Raw genomic sequence first — 15,074 nt, 5'->3', positions numbered from 1 at the left:
TTCATTTTTCTCCTTGGGATTTAAAATTTACACCAAAAATGATTCTGCCCAATGTTTTTTATCAGCTCTCAAATATGTTTAGTGTCCAGTTATATATGTATTCCACAAAGATTATTATAAATAACATATACAACAGGGTAAATTCTAACTAAGCTATATGTGTGTTTAATAGGAGGAAATTCCAGCACCCTTCATATAAAACCAGAATTAAAAGAATCCTATTGCTCTGAAAATGAGAAAAAATTATTATACCAAGTTTGACCAATAGTTCTTCCTAGAAGTTTTTAAAGAAGGTTAAATTTTCAAGAATCTAAGTAATTTTTGTACAATGTTACAAATTGATTTTTTTTTTAGGCTTTCGAGCACTTTGTTTTATTTTGAAATGTGTAAAAAGACAAATGATTAATAAGTCAGAAGCCCCCAAAAGAAATGGCTATTTAAAAATTTTGGCAAAATGTTTACATTTTAATTAGCAAAATTCAGATGACAATTGCTATTTCTTCACATGGCAAGACATCTAATCTATTTAACATTACGAAAAAAAACACAAAAAACTTCCACCTGAAAATTTATACTGAGATGATTTTCTATCATATACTAATTCTCATTCAAAGCTCTAGTTTCAAAGTCCTGAAAATGGGAACCATTATCTGAAAATACTATACAGCCCTCCCCAAAAAATTTATTTCAGAAAACTAAAGGCAAGATAACCTTGGTGAATCTCAAAAACTTCAAGATAAAAGTTTGAAAAAGACATGTAACCATATTCCAACGGGATTGTTTCAGATAGCACTAAAATGCCATAATGCCACTGACAAAGGTATATATGCCCATGTGAAGAAAATGCAGGCTATCAAATGCCCAAATCTAGAACAGTAGTTCCCAAAGCGTGGTCTGGGGAACTCTCTTCCAGGGGATCCAAAAGGTAAATACTAAAGATATTTGCCTTTTCACTCTCTCTCATGGTGTATGGTGAAGATTTCCAAAAGTTACATGACACGGGACGGGGTCATCAATCTAATAACTTTTGTGTTTCTATACATCTCATTTTTTTAAATTTCTGAGTTTTAATTGGAAATGGCAAATATCAAAAGATATAACCTATATGAATAATAATCGGGGTCCTCAATTTTTAAGACTATAAAGGTGCCCTGAAGCAAACAGTTTGAGAACCACTGCTCTAGAGCATTTCAAGGCCTACAGCATAGGCATGGTAAGACCATTAAGAGCCAATAATTATAAAAGGCCTCCACTCAAAAAAAAAATGTCAAATTCCCCTAAGAAATTTCAAAATTACGAAAAGTTCCTGGGCATCGCTTACATGATACCCAACACCATACCCCTACAAAAGCACCTGACATAGCACCCAAGAAAAAATTTCCTGCTTATAGACTAAATACAATTCTATTATGTATTCTAAAACCACATTTTCAGCTATCTCTATTAAAAAGTAGTATTTGAAAACAAAGTAAAAGCATAGAAAAATAAAACTTCAAATATAATCAAATATATACATATTAACTAATGAACACTTGGCAAGGTATCACTACCTAAAATAACCAGGAAGCTTAAAATACAAACATTGGCCAGAAGACAACAAGGATTACCTTTAGTCATCTTTTTTATAAAATCAAGATTATAAGAACAGGAAATTTAGAAATATAAAATAATTTCGATTAGTTCTTTCTTAAAATTTAATATCTAATTTAAATGACATTTATATAGGACTAGAATCATCAAAAATTACTGAAGAGTTTGAATAACAGTCTTGGAAAAAAACAGTTATCAAGCTTTCAGGTAGAATATTATTGAGGGAAAATTAACCTTATATAAATTCTTCTACATTTCTGCATAGGGTAGAGCAAAAGGAAAATTAACATAAATTAAGACAAAAGGAATTAATTTAGTTACTATAAGAAGGATCTTCTTAACAACTGTATCAAGGCACTTATCCAAGAAATGCCCTGGAATCTCATTCCTTTCGGACTATTAACCTAAATAAATAAAGTCCCATTATTTACTAAAATCTCTTCTGTTTAGTAGGAAAAAAACTAAACAGCGCATGTGGCCTTTAAATGCATCATAAAGGATAGTCTACAATCTCTTAAGCAATTTGTTATGTATTACAGATTATTAACAAATGGATAATTTGTATACATTTTACATGGCAAATTTCTAGACATATGCAGGTGTTCCCCCACACCTTAGCATAAATCTAATCCATACTGCCTCTATCCTAGCCAGCCTCCTTTTATGAATGTCAGGCTAATAAAAATGAAGAACGTGATACTGCAGAAGGTAAACTTAGTCAGTAGATACAGGTTAGTATTAAGTGCTATAAAATAAACTGGATACATGTTTAAATCAAGTATGAACAATTAGATTTTCCATACTTCTGTTTCCTTAAATTGGAAATATGGAACTGTCTGTGCTACATCATTATGAATACTATACTATATTCCAAATGACGATTTTCCTTTACCTAAAGATAGGAATTAGGTAAGCACTGGAATCAGGCAATGTCCTTCTTAAGAACATGGGCAACCTGGAAGTTAACCAATGTTTATAACGTAAAATATAAACTGCTTCTTCTCTACTGACATACAACACCTCTTAATCTGCTATGTATTATTTTGGTAAAACACTGAATTTTTTAATGAAATTTAAAATAGAAAATCACTGCTATGTAAAATTTGTAAACAGAAAAAATGTAAAAGAATAAAGCATAGAAGGAAAATCTTTCTACCAATTTAACCTATTTCAATAATATGAAAAAACAAAAAAATAAGTGCTTGTTAAAGAAGTGAATTTTTAAGACTATAAACACATTAATGGCATGACAGACTTACTATAGTTCTACATGTGATGTAACAGGTACATCGACATGTAAGACGACAACTCAATCTTTCTTTTGAAGAAAAACATATACATAAACACACAGACAAAGAGACACAAATGTGTTTGACTGAAGAGTCTTGAATGTTGCATCTTGGGCCCAATGGATAAACCTAACTTTCAGTAGTAGAACTTCAAGTGGAAGAACTGAGTCATTACTGTAGTTTTATGATAGTAATGTTTGTTTTAGGATAAGAAATGTTTGTTTGTTTTCATTTCTTTGTAGAGAGAACTTATTCACTAAAAATATGTAAATATATAGTTTGTATTTACTCCCATACATCTAAAGCAAAGATCTGGTGACTATTCAGATGGGTGCTACAACTGAAAAAGGAATTAACCTTTAAAATGAATCTCTAAAAGCCTGAGACAATCATTAAGTTGTTTGTTGCCCTGCTCAAAAGTATTCTAAAAGTCTAAATTTTTATGCGGATATGGATGTAACTAAGTTGAAAGAAAGGTGATCTTTGTTTTCATAATCCACTCAGCACCATTCAGCAGTCCTATGAACAATGGAGTGAGAGGATAGAAAAGGGAAAGGAAAACTCTACTATTTCTCAAGGGTATGGACATAGAAATATTTCTCTAAGAATAGAGACTGAGCTCCTTGAGGACGGTGATTGTGAGCTCCTTGAGGACGGTGACAAACAGCAGATACTCAATAAAGGCGGGCTGACCAAATGAATAAATGTTACAGTTAGGGTGCTCACTCACTACCACAGCTGTCTATAACAGGATTTCAAGGAAGCCACTTAATGTAACGGGTATAATGGTTTAGAGAAGAATTCCCTTTTCCCCAGACAGACAGATATCATAAAAATTGGGTTGATCTACCTCATTACTCTTGCTCTGAGATAGTGTCAGGCTATCATTGGTCAGTTCCTCATCATCAGCACTGTTTCTGCTAAGAACTTTACTCTTCTTCTTCTTGCAACCCCCTTCACTGGCAGGGCTGCTATGATCTTCATCATTGCCTTCATCATTCTCATCCTCATCACTCCCACTTCCCTCATCTTCATCATCCTCATTGTCTCCATCACTTCCTTCCTTCTGAGATGCACATCTTCCCTTTCTTTTTACTACAGTGGGTCGCCAATCATTGTCATCTTCACTATCATAGTCATCCATGTCATTCAGCTCTTCCATGGATACAAAATCTAAAAGTGGTCGGTTGCGACGAAGGTTCCACTTTTTTGGCTCACTGACTTGCTCCTCTGTAGTTGTTGTCGTGGGGACTGAAGGAGATGTGTTAGCAGCAGGAGGACTTGTGGCTGGTGTGGTGGAAGCAGCAGAAGCAGCCACGTTATCAGATGTTGTTGCTTTTTCTTTATCCTTCTCTCTCTCCTTCTCTTTATCTTTTTCTTTCTCCTTCTCTTTTTCCTTTTTCTTTCTAGGTCTCTCTCCATTCTCTTCTTCCTCCTTCTTTTCCACTTTAATTAACTGTTTTTCTGATGATAGTATTTCTTCCTCTGCAGAATTTTTAAGTTCTTCTTTTACTTTAATATCTTCATTCAGTTCTTCCTCTAAAATATTTTCTTCAGAATCACTACAGGAACCTTCTCCACTGTCCTTTGAAGGATCTTCACTTCCATTACCACTCCCTTCAGAATCTGTTGAAAATATGAGAAAAAAAAAACCACACATATGTATATACATACACACACACACACACACAACGCTGACACAAATGAAACCACCAAAATTTGTGAATAACTTGCAAAACAATATAAACAAATTTAAGTCAAAGAATGGTAGACGTTCCCAACCTGATTAAATAATAAATCAATGAAGCTGGAATAATGGTTCCAGTTCAATATAGCACTAATGAAGATGAATATATGTAACTCTAAACTAAAATAGGCTTTAAAACGAGGACCACTATTTTGCGTCATACATCTCACGCTATACTTGGTACCCTAGAGGCAATTTTTTTCAAAAAGTAAATGTGCTTCTTTTTAAATTGAGCACTTGATTTTAACTTTATGATAATGTAATACATACCAAATTGTTCTTCTCTTACATCTTTCTTTCATAAATTATATGGACTTACATGCATTGAGTCACATTCAGAACAAGAAAAATATGACCCAAAAACTTTGTTCCGTTTATCTCACTCTTTACCCAGCAAAAATGAACATAGATATTTATGACAGTCAATTTGTACCACATCCCTAATATACCCATCAATTTTAGGATCACCAAATACACAAGTGAAAAACAGACAATAGCAATGGCACAGAAAATGGAAGTTGCAAGATAAGTTATCAATTTTTCTGATTAGGATACTGTTCATATCAATAAAAGAGTTACCTAAACTTCCAAAAATTCTAGGCAGTAACTACTACAGACCCTAGAATGAAAGAGATTAATGCATTTTTTTAAAACCTAATCCATCTCAGAAATGAGCAAGCACAGTAGTCACTAAAAAGATAGGTTGAGGACTTTAAAGAGTTCATGCAGGACCATAAGCTTTCTAGCAAGTGCCTTCCATTCCTGTCTAGGGCAGCTCAGGCCCTCTTAGACCAACACTACTCAGTAGCATTCTAATCCTCTTTACACATAATCAAATAAATAAAAATCTAAAATATTTGTGGAGAGGGTTATTGGTGGAAGGGGAGCAGGAGGAAGTGGGAAACAAACCAGTCACAGTCAAGTTGTAGCCAACATCAATAGTAAAATCTGTAGGGTGATGAATATTTTGCACCTATAACCAAGAAAAGGGTAATAATAAAATGGTAAAAAAATTCATGTTTCCATACCATTTTAATTTCTGTTAACTCAACCAGTGTTAGCCTCTATAATTACCTGGGTGTTCAAAGTAAAAAAAAGTTGTCTGTAATTAGTATCTGGTTTCTAAAATATCTCAGAAATACTTTAAAAATGGCTGATGAAAAAAATCCTCCAAGTTAAATCACATAAAAAATAAAGACTAACATTTAGTGGATGTTGACTGAACCTATAAAATCACTGTCAATCTCAAGATTATCATACAGGTGCCTACATCTTATTCAGGACTGTTGTGACAAAACACTCTCATCCTGAACCATCTTGTAAAGGACACAAGAGCAATATCATGTAGGCCAACAATCCCTTATCTGAATTTTGGAGCCACACATGTTACAGAATTTAGATTTTTTTCAGATTTTAGAAAGGTAGCATTGTGTATGCACAATATATTACACTAACACCTCCAGTGAGGTCTATGGTACTGTACTGTAATCAAATACATTACATCTGCAGTGAAAAGTATGAATATTTACAAGTATGATAAGTAAATGCTACAAATAAACTCCTATCAGTTCCAGTCAGGTTTTACCATCAAATAAATTCATGCCAAACTTAGGAAACATCTTTGGATTTGTGAGCTTAACTTTCCAAAAGAGCGTGGACCCAATGTCGCTTACAAATAGGGGACTTATTTTCAGTCCAACAGCTCTACAAATCATTAGGAAAAGAAGTGATTTTTTTATACCACTCACAACAATTAAATCCAACCTACCAAGAAAAATACCCCTGGTAAAAAATAATAGTTCCTAGATATTTTTAGATAAGGATATAATAATAAGCAGAGTTGACCAAACACTTCTAAGGCAAAGATAGATCCTTGTGCACACTGACTAAAGCAAGCAATGCTATAATTAACAGCCCTGGGAAATGGAAAAAAGGAACTTTTCTTCTGGATTAACCTTGTAGAATTTTTTCTTAAGTAACTAAAAAGTACTCCTAATAATTTTCACCAATAAAAACATACAGTAGATATAAAAGAATGATCAAGTGGGGCACAAACGTGGGCTCCTGATCAAAACTGAGACCAATCCAACGTTGCTATTACTTGTAAATTTTACAGAATGTCAAAAATTTCTGCAATTTTGTTTTGGTTGTTGTTGCCAATGCCAATCGATTATTTTTAAAAGTACAGGGAAATTGATACTCTTTGATTCTGATTTTGTTTTGTTATCATACCTAAATAGAAAGCAGAATTTTAAAAAGATTTAAATGCTTTATATTTGTTAACATTATTAGAAGAATGTGAGATTTTTCCACGAATTAAATCCTAGTAGCTTACCCAACCCTTCATTCTCCAAATATATCACATTATCCATACTCCAACGGCTGGGATCAGGAATATATCAAATTTTATCTTTCTTTGATTTCTGAAAAATAACTTCTTCAACTGATTAGTCATAAGTTCTTTTTGGTACATACACACTTGAGGGATGGAGATAAACAATATTTAGTTATGGCACTACTTAGTAATAATGACACTGAGAAAATCACTGTCCTTGACTGTCTATAATTCTATTTTTGTAGGCTGTAATGAAAAACTTCCCATTCCTACCAATTCAAACAATGTTTCAAATCCATCACTCTTACAATCTTAAATAAAAGAAAAAAGTAATAACAGACTAGAGAAATAAACCAGATATTTCAAATACAGCTATTTTAGGCATAAGAACAGAGTTAATTCTAAGTCTACAATAAAAATGTTTACATTAGAACAAAAATCTTTAAAATGGAAATCCCTACCTCCTATTCAGTTAAATAAAAGGTAACCTTTCTCAAACACAATATATCAGGGTTTCCCTGGTGGCGCAGTGGTTGAGAGTCTGCCTGCCGAGGCCACAACAGTGAGAGGCCCGCGTACCGCAAAAAAAAAAAAAAAAACACAATATATCAAAACCTCTCTAAGCAATAGCTATTTCAGCTAACAGACAGTTAAATGTTTTACAGTTACAGAGATGAGAAACCAACCTTCAAGAATCCCTTCACAATATTCAATGCTTAAGTTTCCCCCATGATAAATATTAAATAATAAAATCAATATGATTTAATTCAAAGTTTTATGTTAACTTTGCACTATAAAAAATCATCTCTGTTCATCAACCTTAATTATTTAACTATTCTGTTTATTCATCTGGTGCAACAGTAATTAGGATTATAAATATATATAACAGATAACAGACAGATCACCAGTCTACTATTCAGTTATCATCTTGGAAACATTTTTAACTCATCTAGTATATCTCTTTCTAAAAAGCCAATCAGTCAACACAACTCATCTTCTACTTCTGACTCCAGTTCCAGCTGTGTCATTTTACATCTTCTTAGAGATCTAGAACAGTGGTTCTCAAGTGGGTACAATTTTCCCACAGAAAACATCTGGCAACGTCTAGAGACAGTGGTTGCCACAAAAGGGCAGGGTTAGGGTAGGGGTTAGGTACAGTAAGTACTACTGGCATTGAGTAGGTAGAAGACAGGGATGCTGCTAAACATCCTCCAATACAAAAGACAAGCCTTCACAACAAAGATTTAACCAACTCAAAATGCCAATATTGCTGAGATTGAGAAACACTGGTCTAGCATGTAAGACCTCAATTTGACCTCATTCTACTTCCCCAGGCTCATCTCTTCTACTACGCTTTTACTCGAAACCTGATCTCCATGTATAAATGATATTTTCCATCCTCCACATTTTTAACACCTAATGTTTCCCCTACCTAGGTTGCTTCTCTTTCAGTTCCTAGTTCAAGTCTCATCTCCTCAAAGAATCACTGTAAATCCAGTCTCAAGCAGTCCCATCTCCTTTGAAAGACCTGAACTACACAAGTGATTGATCATGCCTTATAACATCTATCTGCTATTTTATTTAATTATTCTAATATTATCATTATTTCTTTGTGAATTCACCATAACATCCAGCAAAGTGCTTTTAAACAAAGCTACAGTTGGTCAATGAACATACCTTGATCCACTTAGCCAAAGGAAGTTAAGCACAAAATACTACCAAGGCAAACTCTCAGCCTGACTCTCCCAGTTAAATTGTTTTCTGGCAGTTTGGACCAACTAAACTATGGCTCAAGATCTAAAATTAGCCATCTTACTATGGCTAGGGGGTTGGGAAGACACAGCACTGCTATTTTGTCTTGTTTAATAAAAGTAATATATGCACTTATTTTCATAATCAATCATTATGTAGATTACTAAATGTAATCAATCCTATCTTAAATGTCGCCTATCCTATACCCAATCTTAAGTCCAAGTCTCAAATATAAGCACTTTAACTAGGCCAAACCATGAAACTGCCAATAATCAATGGTCTTAGACCTATAAAGCTGATAATTTCATATGGTACCAGCTCACTTTTCTACATACAGTTCTTCTGGTGGTTACCACCATAACTCTAATACACTTACACACTGTTTTAGGACTAATTTGAAAATGTATTTATTGACTATCCTCAATCAAAAATGAGAAATTTAGCCCTACTTTCACATTAAAGATAAAAGATGATCTATTTTCAGTTCACAGTTTTCTAAAGGTAGAACCTGATAATTATTAACTGTTTATAATCACCTGCCAATCTTATTGGCAGGTCATTTTTGAATAACATTTATCTTTCTCTATGTTATCATCTGAGAAGCACAAAAATAAAATTATGTCTATCAGCAAGGGTGATAACTTTTCAGAAATGTCTATTATTTATTCCTATTTATTTATTTACTTTTTGACTGCACTCTGCGGCATGTAGGATCTTAGTTCCCCAACCAGGGATGGAACCCACATCCCCCGCACCAGAAGCTCAGAGTCTTAACCACTGGACCACCAGGGAAGTCCCTCTATATTTATTCTTAAAGCCAAACAGAAATATGAAGTTTTGCCATCAGAATCTCAGAATTCAAAATGAAAATCAGAAGAAACTGATGCACAGAATCAGTTAAAAATTGAGGGCCACCAATCTAACCATTTTAACATTAAGTTTAAAGGAAGTCAGTAGTTCATTGAGTTAGTCATGTCTACAGATTGTTCTGAAAGAAGCTATGATCAGAAAGATTATTATTAGCTATCATTAAAGCTGATTATTTAGCTATTATTTCTCCACCTCCAGTTTAATCACCTATTACTAAATAGGGTTGGGATCCCACAACTTCAGCATGTTTGGAAAACAGTGATAAGCCTAATGTCTTATTTCCTGTAAGAGTCCAACTGTCTTACACAGAGACGAGAAAGGATTCAAAAAGGAAACACTGGTAATCTAGAGTAAGCCAACATCTCAGCTATGGGAGACAACAATGCACCTTAACCAAGAGTGTAAAATACGACTCAATTTCTACTAATACCTATTTCAAACAAAATCATTCTCTTCTAAACTCTCAGTTATGATAACATATCAAGAACTACACAAATAAATTTGTGACCTTTGGGGCCCAGGAAGTAAATTACAAGTATAGCAGACTAGGTAACAGAAAGTATACATTTTTGAGTGCTTTTAGGAGATTCAAAAAAAAAATTATCGACCTAACAAAACTCATTCTACCACTGTCACAAGTAACAGATAATTCCCATCAACCATGATTAAGCTTTAACAAGGTCAGGTGTTTCTAATTTGCTTGATAGCAAAAATTATTTTGAGAAAGTAATTTGTATCATTAGTGATACATGTCAATAAACGAAAAGAGAAAAGTTACATACAAAGTCAGGATTTATTTTCATAAAAATAATTATGGAATACTTAAGGAAATTAAGCTTTGGAGTTTTTCCCTAATGGTATTCAAATTAAGTCATAACTTCTGAGACCTAACTATTTTTGTCAGTTTACAATCTCAACCATGACAAACCAAAGCTACATTCTAGCCAAGAATATTCTTTTCTGCCAACGTTTTCACCAAGAGCACTAAAATAGGTTTGAATTTTACTTCCTTTACCTTCCCTTTCCCTTCTTTGGAAGTACCAAACAACAGTAAACGAAATGGGAGATGAAAGAGCTGAGAAGTAAAGGTTTAAAAAAATTGATCAAGATAAACTTAACTTTTGATTGCTGGAAGTAACCTCAATTAGTCACCTTGATACAGTGTAAGTAGTTTCAATTTAAGATTACACCTATCTACTTTTAGGATCTAAGCAATAAAAAGATTCTAAATGTTGGGAGTCAAAAGAATTGGATTAGATCCATTTAGGCCTAAGAGGCCTCATGCAAATTCCTTAAACTCAGTGCACCTGTTATTTGTCAAATAATATCTCCTCGACAGAGTTACTGTAAAAATTAAATGAGATTGTGGAAACAAAAAGTTCTTGGTAAATCACAATGCAAATTCTGCTTGCTGATGCCATTAAAAGTAAAATAGTAACAAAACACAACCAAATTTCATCCCTTCCTACCATACTGAACAGAAAAAAAAAAAAGAAAGAAAGAAAGAAAAGAAAAAGAAAAACCAGAGGAAAGGAGAGAGGTATGACTAAGCATCAAAAATTCTCTGGAAGATTATTTTAAAACTGTTAAAAAGATAAAACTGAAAGGGCTCTAATTTCTCACTTTATTTACATTTCTGTCAAAAGGGACAGAATTAAGTAATTTTTATTGTTCATGTATTTGTATTTTTCACATAAAATATTTAAACATAATTTGTATTTCTCAGATTCCTGCAATGAAAACTTTATATGTATATATGTGTGCATGTGTGTGAGTTACAATGAACAGAAGATAAAAGGAAAACCACACTTTTCTGTTTTTCAATTTTGTACCATGTGAATATACGACTCTTTAAAGAAGTTTATTGTTCTTAAAATCACAAAATATAACAAGCAAGCACGCATACTTTGTACCTCATATTTTTAAAAGGCCCAATCCACAAGATCCAGCACCTACCAAGGTACAACTTTTTTTGGTCAATAGAATAGAATAGAAATTCTGGTAAAGGAGCTAACAGACAAAAAGCAAAACTCCCCTCAAGAGGATGCCAAGTGATCTGAAAAGAGAACAACTCTGTTCCTGGGCTGTTCATGGCTCATGTTATTCTCAGGATGTCACTCTACTTCAGGATATCTCTAGATTTTTTTCCCCCTCTGTCCATAAAATAAGCATGAATATATTTTAAAGTAAAGAACAGAGAAAACACTTTTGCATCTTTGTATCTTTTTGTTTGTTTTTTAATAAGGTATAGTTGATTTACAGTATTACTGCATCTTTGGAATAAGGCCTTCTCTGATAATTATCTAAGTATCAAAAAAACAGAAGCAGTGACAGTATCTAGTGATACGATCTTAGGGAAAGGTGGGAAACAAACAGAAAAAATAAAGTTTATGTGCTTTAACTTTATATTGGCATTTTAATTAAACGTATTCTTTTTAAGAAAAGTCTGAAAATCAGCTCAACTGCAGAAAGCTGGGAAAAGGGAAGCGAGAAGGAAACATTTACCTGAAGCATCTCCAACTTTAAAATCACTGTCATCTGAACTATCATAATCGAGAGCTTCTAGCAGAGAAGCTGCCAAAGGCTTCACCTGCCTCCTCTTGGAGCTGCGATCCACTGTTAAGAGAAAAACATTACACCGTCATTCATAATCACGCCAAGCACGGGGGAGAGCTGTGGTACTGAGGGAAGGTACAGATGACCTCGTGCAGGTGGTGCAAATCTCTGTCTTAATTCAGTTCTCAGCAAAAGGTGTGGGCGAAGGTTGGGGTGGGAACAGTGGCTGGGGAGGGCCGGGCAGATCCACGGGCAGCTCCAGCCCCGAGGTGCAGCAAAGACGAACCCAGGCCGACCAAAATCGAAACTGGCCCTCTTGAACATCTTGCTTCTGAAACTCGCTTGTAATCCCTTACTTACACATCGTAACAGTCAATAGAAATTGCAAAGCCCAGGGAATATGAGAAGCTATGTTCATTCCCACGGACCGTGGAGGGAGAGCGTCCACGAAGGGTCCAGCTTCCCGCAGGACACTCCCACCCCCGCCCTGCTCCAGCCGGCCCTGACTTCTAGAAGGGCTGAAATGGACCTGTCGCCCCGCGGACGCCTCCGACACACTTACTAAGGAATCCGAGGTGGTCGTTTGGAGTAGACCTAGGGAGAGGCTGCGAGAGCCCAGGCGGCGCCGAGGTCGAGGACTGAGACCAAGGAAACGAGTCCAAAAGATGCTATTAAAAATAGGCGGCGCCGCGGACCAGACCGGGGCGCCCCAGGTGCAGCCCCGCGGTTCCCCTCCCGCCCCCCGGCCCCTGGTCCTCGCAGAACCGACCCCGGCCGCTAGCGCGCCTTCCTTTGGCGCTTCCCCGGCCAAAGGCGCCCTCCGGCCCAGGCAGCGAGGCTAACCCGGCAGCCCTGGGGAGTTAACTTCCCCTGTTAAAACTCTTAGAAAAAAAATAAACGAAAGAAAAACTTTATTAGCCTGCAACAAAAGCAACAAAAGACTCAAAATTTACACAATCCGAGGCCGCTTGCCTAAAACAATAGGGAAAGCAACGACCCGGATACAGCTCTGAAGAGAAGGAAGTGAAAACACCAGGCAGAGAGCGGCCCTAAGAGCAGCAGGGGCCGAGGGCGCGTGCGCCGGCCTCGCCTCCACTCTCCCTCAGGGAGGAGGAGCCGAACGGAGTCGGAAGGAACCGAACGGAAGCCGAGAGGGAGCCAAGAGGAGCCGAGCAGTGCGAGGGGGGAGTAGAGAGTTCTAGACTCTCGGCCAATAAGTCCCTGAGGCCCGGCCTTCAGTCCAAATCCGTGGAAGGCCAATTTTTGTGTCTGACAACACGGAGCAGGCTGTGTGTCCCCATGAATGTGGAATAGTGCCTTGCATACGTTTAGAGAATTTATTTTATAAGGAGAATTTTTTAATCCGTAAAAATATGAGAGTATGTACAATCGGATGTCAGGCCTTCAACAGTTTCAAACGCCACGTTTATTCACATACAGGTTATTTTTAAAAACAATGTTAAAATGTTAGAATCTGAGCAGTATTAATACTTTCTAAATGTTTTTATATCAAGGATAGAGGAAGATTTGAATGAAGCAGATTCAATTGATTCATTTATTCCCCAGATATACATTGAGTGGTAATGTTTGTAACATGGGGAAATACCGTGTCACAAAGGACTGTAAATGAAATATATAGGAATCAAATCATACATTGCAGTAGTGGCGCTTATTCTTTAAAGAAAACGTGTTGAATTCTTTTGTAAACAGGAATTAAATTTTATAACATTACATTTGAAAAATTAGTAAATACCTATATAGTACAAGTCATGGGATGATTACATACAGGCTGAACCTTCAGCAAGAAAGTTATCTTTTCCCTGCCAGAGCTTAAGGTACAGTTGAGGATACAAAGAAGTCAGTGAGCAATTGCTATCTATTGTGAAAAGGACTGCCAGAGAAAAAGTACACATGCTAAGTCTTCCTGGAGAAAGTTATATTTAGATCCAGACATAGTGTCTGAACTGGCTGGAGAAGGGAGAAAAAGAGACAGAGGTTCCGGACCAAAGAAAGGACATGTGCAAATGATCAGGATGAAGAGAGTATGACTAGTCAGATTCCCTGAAAGCTGGACTACCTCTAATGCCTCAGGATATTCCACCACAATAGTAGTTACTGCAACCTCATATTTCTGTGTTCTTAATCACTGCTAAAAATGCAGTCTCTCTGACCCTCCAATCTCTCTGAACCTTTAGCTCCCTGACCCAAACTACCACTGCTATGTACCTGCTCAAATCTTTCTATCGTGCTGAGGAAACTTCCATTCCAAAATTTTAAAACCTTAGTAAATCCTTTTCCCTTTCAATGATCGTTCTTGTACCTCCTTGTATAAAGTGAAAAGTTACCCTGCAGCCCCCTCAGATGGAAGCCTCTCATTTTCTCAACATCCAAATGTGGCATCTGGTCCTTAATGTTCCCCACTGCCTTTCAGATCTGTTATTTCTCCAGTCAAAAGCCTAGCAACTTAAATATTTAAACAACACTCCAGGAACTTCATTTCCATTCTACATGCTTCAAACATTAACCGTACTATGGATTGTTTAATCCCTGAAATTATAAAACCAAACATTCCTCTCTCTGACAACCTCCTACATTCATTGGGAGGAATTATTCTGAATTATTTAAAAGGGAAAAGAGAGATTTCTAAAGCTGGCATTCAAGTTTCTATAAGAGAAAATCTTAGAAGTAGATTTCCTCAATGAAAATACATAAACCATTTAATTTTATAAATACTGCTTAATTGTTCTCTAAAAACAGGCTGTATTAACATATATTACCACCAAGAGTTCGTGAGAATTCTCTCCAATTTTCCAAACTCCTCATCATTGACTATTAGCAATCATTCTTTTAACTTTTAAAGTAATTTTAGATTTATTGAAGTACACAAAGATAATACTGAGTTCCTGTATATTCTTCACCCAGCTTCCACTAATGT

The 15,074-nt window shown here is 35.6% G+C and overlaps 1 protein-coding gene across 2 annotated transcripts in view; it reads right to left on the bottom strand.

The window, feature by feature from the left end:
• PHF14 (PHD finger protein 14) overlaps nt 1-13,144 on the bottom strand; it is a 206,180-nt gene extending 193,036 nt beyond the window's left edge. Inside the window, exons 1-3 of one of the 2 annotated variants that reach the window (XM_007463525.1) lie at nt 12,702-13,113; nt 12,089-12,199; nt 3,730-4,505 (exon numbers count right to left, since the gene is read on the bottom strand). In XM_007463525.1, coding sequence (XP_007463587.1) covers nt 3,730-4,505; nt 12,089-12,199; nt 12,702 — 888 coding nt within the window. In that variant the 5' untranslated portion in view covers nt 12,703-13,113. Of the gene's footprint in view, nt 1-3,729; nt 4,506-12,088; nt 12,200-12,701 lie in introns of both variants that reach the window. The other variant, XM_007463526.1, reaches the window with a different exon arrangement.
• Nucleotides 13,145-15,074: the final 1,930 nt, after the last annotated feature.

The sequence above is a fragment of the Lipotes vexillifer genome, unplaced genomic scaffold, assembly GCF_000442215.2.
Source record: "Lipotes vexillifer unplaced genomic scaffold, Lipotes_vexillifer_v1.1 scaffold118, whole genome shotgun sequence".
Classification (NCBI taxonomy): Eukaryota; Metazoa; Chordata; class Mammalia; order Artiodactyla; family Lipotidae; genus Lipotes; species Lipotes vexillifer.
Note: the sequence above shows the minus strand (reverse complement) of the source record. Positions and strands in the feature narration are given on the sequence as shown.